The sequence below is a fragment of the Echinops telfairi genome, unplaced genomic scaffold, assembly GCF_000313985.2.
Source record: "Echinops telfairi isolate 266 unplaced genomic scaffold, ASM31398v2 ScPeMD7_1;HRSCAF=3_0, whole genome shotgun sequence".
Classification (NCBI taxonomy): Eukaryota; Metazoa; Chordata; class Mammalia; order Afrosoricida; family Tenrecidae; genus Echinops; species Echinops telfairi.
Window position 1 is genome coordinate 10,165,438 of NW_022103896.1, and position 6,000 is coordinate 10,171,437.

Below are 6,000 nucleotides of genomic sequence, written 5' to 3' on the forward strand. Positions count from 1 at the left end.
CAGAGCCCTGTCACCATGTGCTCTCTAGAAGCCCTGAGGGTAGTGGGGTTCACTGACCTGGTTGAGGCCAGAGCAGTTCTGACCACGGTGACTTGAGGGCCCGGAAGAACAAGGGAACAGGAGAGTCCTTTCTGTGACTGGTTGATTTAGTCTTGTCCTTTTGTGGGGGAAAAGTCAGGCGGGGCATGTAATTGGGGTAGGAAGTCGGGCAAGCCAGATCTTAGGGCATCAGGAAAGGGGGAAGTGGTAAGGAAAAGGCAGCCCCAGCTAAGGGACGCCTCCTGGGGACAGAGCCTGCCGAGCCTGGGCCTCTCCAAGCACATGGGCCTCCCACCCCCTGGTGCAGGCACAGGGGCTTCTTCCGGTCAGAACCAGTCTGCTGAGGAGAGAGGCCAGGAGAGACGGTGGAGGTCTGAGGGCCTGGTGGCACATGGCCTAAGCGCTTAGCCACTCACTGGAGAGCTGACAGTTTGAAACACCCCCACCTCTCCCACTGGGTCTGTGGGAAAGGGGCCTGGCGATGACCATGCAGGGTCCCTGTGGGTTGACATCAACTGGGTGCCACCGGCAGTGACACTGAAGGAAATTGGAGCTTTGGAATCCAACTAGCCCTGCAATCCCTTCACTCCCACTGGCCAGGTGGCCTGAGCAAGTTCCATAGAGCCCTACTGAAAATAGGGTGATGAGGGCTACTTGTGGAGCGGCTCCCGTGTAAACCCCACCCCCTCTGGGAATGGCTTGGAGAGAGGAGTAGTTAGCCTTCGTCGCTGTTACTTCCCCTCCACCCCCACCCTTCCCCTGGTCCTCCCCAGCCGGCAGACTCTGAAGGCATTTGAAGAGGATGCGCTAGATAGTTCTGCGAGCTCTTGATTGCCCTGAGTAACGCAGTCCTGTTGTCACAGCCATGCTTCAGACCCTAACTCTCTTCTCTGTCCTTCAGCACGAGTTCTGCGAAGACTGCCCTCGGTCCCAGAGTTCTTCCTAAACTACCTCAGAAAGGTAAGACCCACTCTCGGTCATGGGTCGCTAGTGTCACCGCCCCTCCAAGGGGAAAGGGACCTTGGTCTCTTGCACCTGGAGCTGGCCACTGGGAGACGCCCAGTCAGTCTGCTGCCTGACGGAACCTGGGAGACTGGCTCAGCAGATGGTGTGTGCTTGCACAGTATCAAAACCCACTGCATTTGGGTCGATGCCAGCCCATCGAGCCTGTAGAGCAGCCCCTCTGAGTTTCCGAGACTGTAAGTTTCTCCACTAGCAGAAAGCCTCATCCTTCTCCCTCAAGAGTGGCTGCTGGTATCAAACTGCCGACCTTATGGTTAGCGGCCCACCTCATCTTAACCCACTATGCCACCAGAAACCAGTGCTTGTTTCATACCTGCCAGGAACCGATCTTTCTCTGCACACGTCATCAGAGAGGACTGGGGCAGGGCCCATCTCGGCCACCAACTGGCTGTGTGGCCTGGAGCAAGCCATGCTGCTCTCTGCTAAGCCCCTGTGCCTCCTCCCTCTGTGACCTGAGGCAGACCGCCCCTTCCTCTGTGAAGTCGAGACCCAGACCGCCCCTCCCGGGGGCACCTGCAGCACCCAGTGGAGGCCCACGCTGTGCCAAGGACAAGGAGGCAATGTCCCCAGCATTGCCGCGCTGCCAGGCAAAGACACTTGTCCCTTTGACCATAGTTCTGTCCCCGAACAGGCCTTCCATTTGTGAGACCAGGACCCGAGTCTTCTCAGGACTTGTGTGCTGCTGCTCCCTGCACATGGCTGCCATGCCTTCCTGTTAGCCTTGCACGCCCCCTCCCACAGCGGAAGGTTCACCTGGCCCCATGAGCCCTCACGGCCACAGACCCCAAGCCCACAGCAGTCTGGCGCTGAGGGCAGTGTCGACAGGAACCTGCGCCCCTGGTAACCTGGGCACAGTGTCTGGGGTGGACATGTAGGGCGTTGGAATTCCCTATTTCCCACTTCCTTCCAGAAAGCGCTGGATTTGGGGAGTGATGACTGGCGGAGCCTGGCTCTGGTCAGTAAAATGCATGGGCCCCATCAGCTGTGCCCCTTGGGCGGGAGAGCAGGGCTTCCCCTGACTACTGGGTCTTAGCCTCTGCCCTGTCCTGAGAGCTCCCCAGGCACTGTGCCCCTAGTAGTCCAGGAGCCCTGGTATCACAGAGGTGAAGTTCACAGCTGCTGACCGGAAGGTTGGCAGTGGATCTGCTTAGCCGCTCTTCAGGAGAAAGGTGGGCATCTGCCCCATGAGGCTGGTGGCTAGGAACGCTCTGGGTCCGCCCTTGTCTCTGCATGTGGGCCACCAGGAGTCAGGCTGGAGTTTGTGCGTGGTTCTGTATTTGGTGCCCCTTCTCTGCGGGGCACCCAGGACTCCTTTTCCCCACCCATGATGACATGACGCCTTTAGGCTGATCCCAGCGACCTTTCCAGCTCATTCTCAGATGCCCAGACTGCAGGAGTGCTTTGTGCCCCCAGCACACGCCCAGCCTCCCCCCAGCCCCCTCCCCTCCTTTTCTAGTCCAGTTCTGCTCATAACTGCCCTGCAGAGAAGATGGCTGGGGGAGTGTGATCTCTCTCCCTCCGTGCAGCTCTTGGGTTTGAACTAGGAGCCTTGCCATCAGCAGTCCACTGGGCACGACTTACCCTGCAGCTCCTCCAGAGCACCCACAGGCCTGTACTGTGACCCAGTTCCCAGGCCCCTGGGTTTCTGCCACTGCCACCGTCACTTTCTAACCTCCCGGTCAGCTCAGGCCTTCTCCATGTGCTTGTGGGCAGCTGGCCAACATTGGGAGCTCGCACTCATCCCCCGTCCTGGAAGGACCCTCCCTCAGCATGCCTGCCCTTGCTGCGCACGCTGCTTTCCACGTTGCCCGTCCTGGGAAAGCGTGTGTGTCTGCCCTGCAGAGGTGGGGGTGGGGGGGGATGCGCGGAGAGTGTGCCACCCGGAATATGCCCCTGTAACGAGGGGCAGAGCAAAGCCGGCTGGGGAATAAAATCACCAACGGTGGGCTGGCTCCCATGAGGCGGGGGTTCTGTCCCTCCACTTTTCTCACAGTGAAGAAAGAGTGTTTTAAAAGTATAGATCACCGAAAGAAGGAGGCATGAAAGACTTGCCTCCCAGGACAGCCCACTTGCGTGTCCTCCTTGTCCTGGAAGGACAAGGCTTCTACTCCCATGAAGAGTCCCAGCCTGGGAGACCCGCAGGGCCGGTTCTGCACTGCTCTGCAGGTCCTTGTGAGTCTGAGTACACTTGATGGCCGTGAGTGTAAGTCTAGTCTGATTTCTTTTTGTTTTTTTTAAATTGTATTAATAGATCATTTTATTGGGGGCTCTTACAGCTCTTATAACAATCCATATATTAATTGTATCAGACATTTATACATATGTTGCCATCATCATTTTCTGAACACTTTCTATTTGAGCCCTTGGTATCACCTCCTCTGTTTTCCCTCCACCACCCCCCACCCTGTGACCCCTTGATATATTAAAATTATTATTTTCACATCTTACACCACCCGCTGTCTTCCTTCCCCCATGGTTTCTGTTGTACTAGGTTGTTACAGTCCTGTGGTTCTCAACCTGTGGGTCACGACCCCTTTGGGGGTCGAACAACCCTTTCACAGGGGTCACCTAAGACCATCAGAACACACATAAATATTTCACAATATATGATTACATATTGTTTTGTGATGAATCACTATGCTTTAATTATGTTAAATTTGTAACAATGAAAATACATCCTGCATATCAGATATTTACATTATGACTCAACAGTAGCAAAATTACAGTAGTGAAGTAGCAACAAAAATAATTTGATGGGGATAAAACGATTGGAACAAAAGAAAATAATTTGATGGGGGGTTACCACAGCATGAGGAACTGTATTAAAGCCTAACCCCTCATGCGTGCTGTGTGGTCTGGAAGGGAGCCCTCCCCGTCTCCGAGGATGCTGTGCCAGGATGGGGTCAGCTGGAGGGAAGGGGCTTCCCCTTTCTCGTGTTTCATCAGTCACTGGAAACAAGTGGAGTGGCCAATTTTAAATTGCATGTCACTGATAACGGCACTTTCAGTAGCATGGCCACTCCTCTGTAAAGCATACGATAAAAGCAAGTGTTCATAGAAAATAGATAGGAAAACAAAGGAAGATGTCAGTATTTAAATGCACTGAGGTAAGAGGCTTGCATAAACACTCTCTTCTGACTTACCCATCCACTAAACCCTACTTGTGTGTGCAGCTTCCTTTGTTAGCATGCTAGACTCAGTTTGAATGGAGGCATCAAATCTTAGGAGTTGTGCCGAGGTACCAGCCAGCCTCTGGACCTGTCTGTGCTTCTATAACCGGCCACCTAGGCCTGGGTTCTCATGCCACATGTCCAGGGGACTCCCTCCTCTGTACCGTGACAGTGACCTTCCTGTGATCCATCCCACTGAGCCTACTCTCTCTGGCTTCCCCCTCAGTGGCTCTAAGGAAGACAGAGACCAGCCATCATCTCTCCTTAGACAAGGCCAGCATCCCACCCGAAATCTTCCAGAAACCATCCCAATTGACAGAGTTGCCACAGAAGCCCCCGCCGGGAGACCTGCCCCCAAAGCCCACTGAACTGGCCCCCAAGCCCCAGATTGGAGATTTGCCACCTAGGCCAGGAGAACTGCCCCCCAAGCCACAGCTGGGTGACCTGCCACCAAAACCCCAGCTCTCAGACTTGCCTCCCAAGCCACAGATGAAGGACCTGCCCCCAAAGCCCCCGCTTGCGGACCTGCTGGCAAAATCCCAGGGTGGCGAGGTCTCGCCCAAGGCCCAGCAGCCCTCAGATGCCCCTGCGAAGGCCCACCCCGTGGACCTCTCCCCAAACATGCAGCCCAGAGACGCTCTCCAGAAGCAGGCATCGGAGGACTCCAACGACCCAGCACCCACTCTGCCGGAGACACCCGTCCCACTGCCCAGGAAGATCAACACGGTGAGAGAGCCCCAAGGCCGGGCGCTGGGGACGTTGGTGGGAGAGCAGATCAAGGTGGCCAGAAAAGGCAAGAACTGGCTCACAGAAGTAACTTGGCTTGCTCCTGTGTGGTGACGCGGGGGCTAGAGGGGACCTGGCTTCAGGGTATAGCCTTGGCTGCTCTAAAACCTAGTTTCCCTCCTGTTCAGAGAGGAGCTAACGTGGAAACAAGGCCACTTGCCGTGTGATTGCTTCGCACACCCAGGAAACAGTCCCATCGTGGGGCCGAGGGGGTTGTGAAGAGCCACATGGTGTGTGCACAGTGCTGTGCGAGAGCACGGGACGTGGCATGCATGCGTGGTGGGCACTGGCGCAGTTAGGCCTTTATCTCCCTTGAGGAGGGAGCTGCCCTGAGTCAGAGTGTCTTCCCCTGACCCCCTCCCAGGCTCTCAGCCGGCCTCCTAAAGGAACTGGGGGCAGAGCTGAAAAACATGCCCACACACAGAATGTCATGAAGCTCACGTGTCCATCATTTCATGACATGCTTGGAACTCCACAACATGTGTGTTTGTTTGAGGCGCACTTGCTTGTCTGTCACCAAAGACCCCCAAGTACATTTCCATTTCACTTCACCCCTTCGTAACGATCAGAGTCTCCCCTTTCCCCCAAGCCCGTGGGAAGTCGGTGCTGCCTGACCTAGGGAGCACCGGCGCCGCCCAGGCACTCACGCCTGCTGCATATAAGTGTTCCAAAGGGTGACGCTCTGGATGGATGTGCCGCTGCGCGCAGGACCGGCCCTGTCAGGTTTGGCAGTTTGTGTAAAAGAAGACAGCGGGCTTGTCCCTTCAGAGTGGCTGTAACGCCACCCTCTCTGATAGCACCCAGGGGCGCTCACAGTCTGCACTGCCCAGGGACACCATCTGAGGGGTGGGCGTCACAGATGAAACCCTCTCCTCCTATAGGTGTGCCTAGGCTTGCTGTGTAGACCCTGGTGACGGCACCAACGTGGCCACCCCGGCCTGCCATATGCAGCCGGTGCCACAGGCTCCCCCAGGGCCCTGCC

At 56.1% G+C, this 6,000-nt stretch overlaps 1 protein-coding gene across 1 annotated transcript in view; it reads left to right on the forward strand.

Moving 5' to 3' along the window:
- Positions 1–5,994, forward strand: part of ASAP1 (ArfGAP with SH3 domain, ankyrin repeat and PH domain 1) — a 114,052-nt gene extending 108,058 nt beyond the window's left edge. Inside the window, exons 27-28 of the mRNA XM_045286994.1 lie at positions 941–999; positions 4,459–5,994. Coding sequence (XP_045142929.1) covers positions 941–999; positions 4,459–5,072 — 673 coding nt within the window. The 3' untranslated portion in view covers positions 5,073–5,994. The remainder of the gene's footprint in view (positions 1–940; positions 1,000–4,458) is intronic.
- The last annotated feature ends 6 nt before the right edge of the window (positions 5,995–6,000 follow it).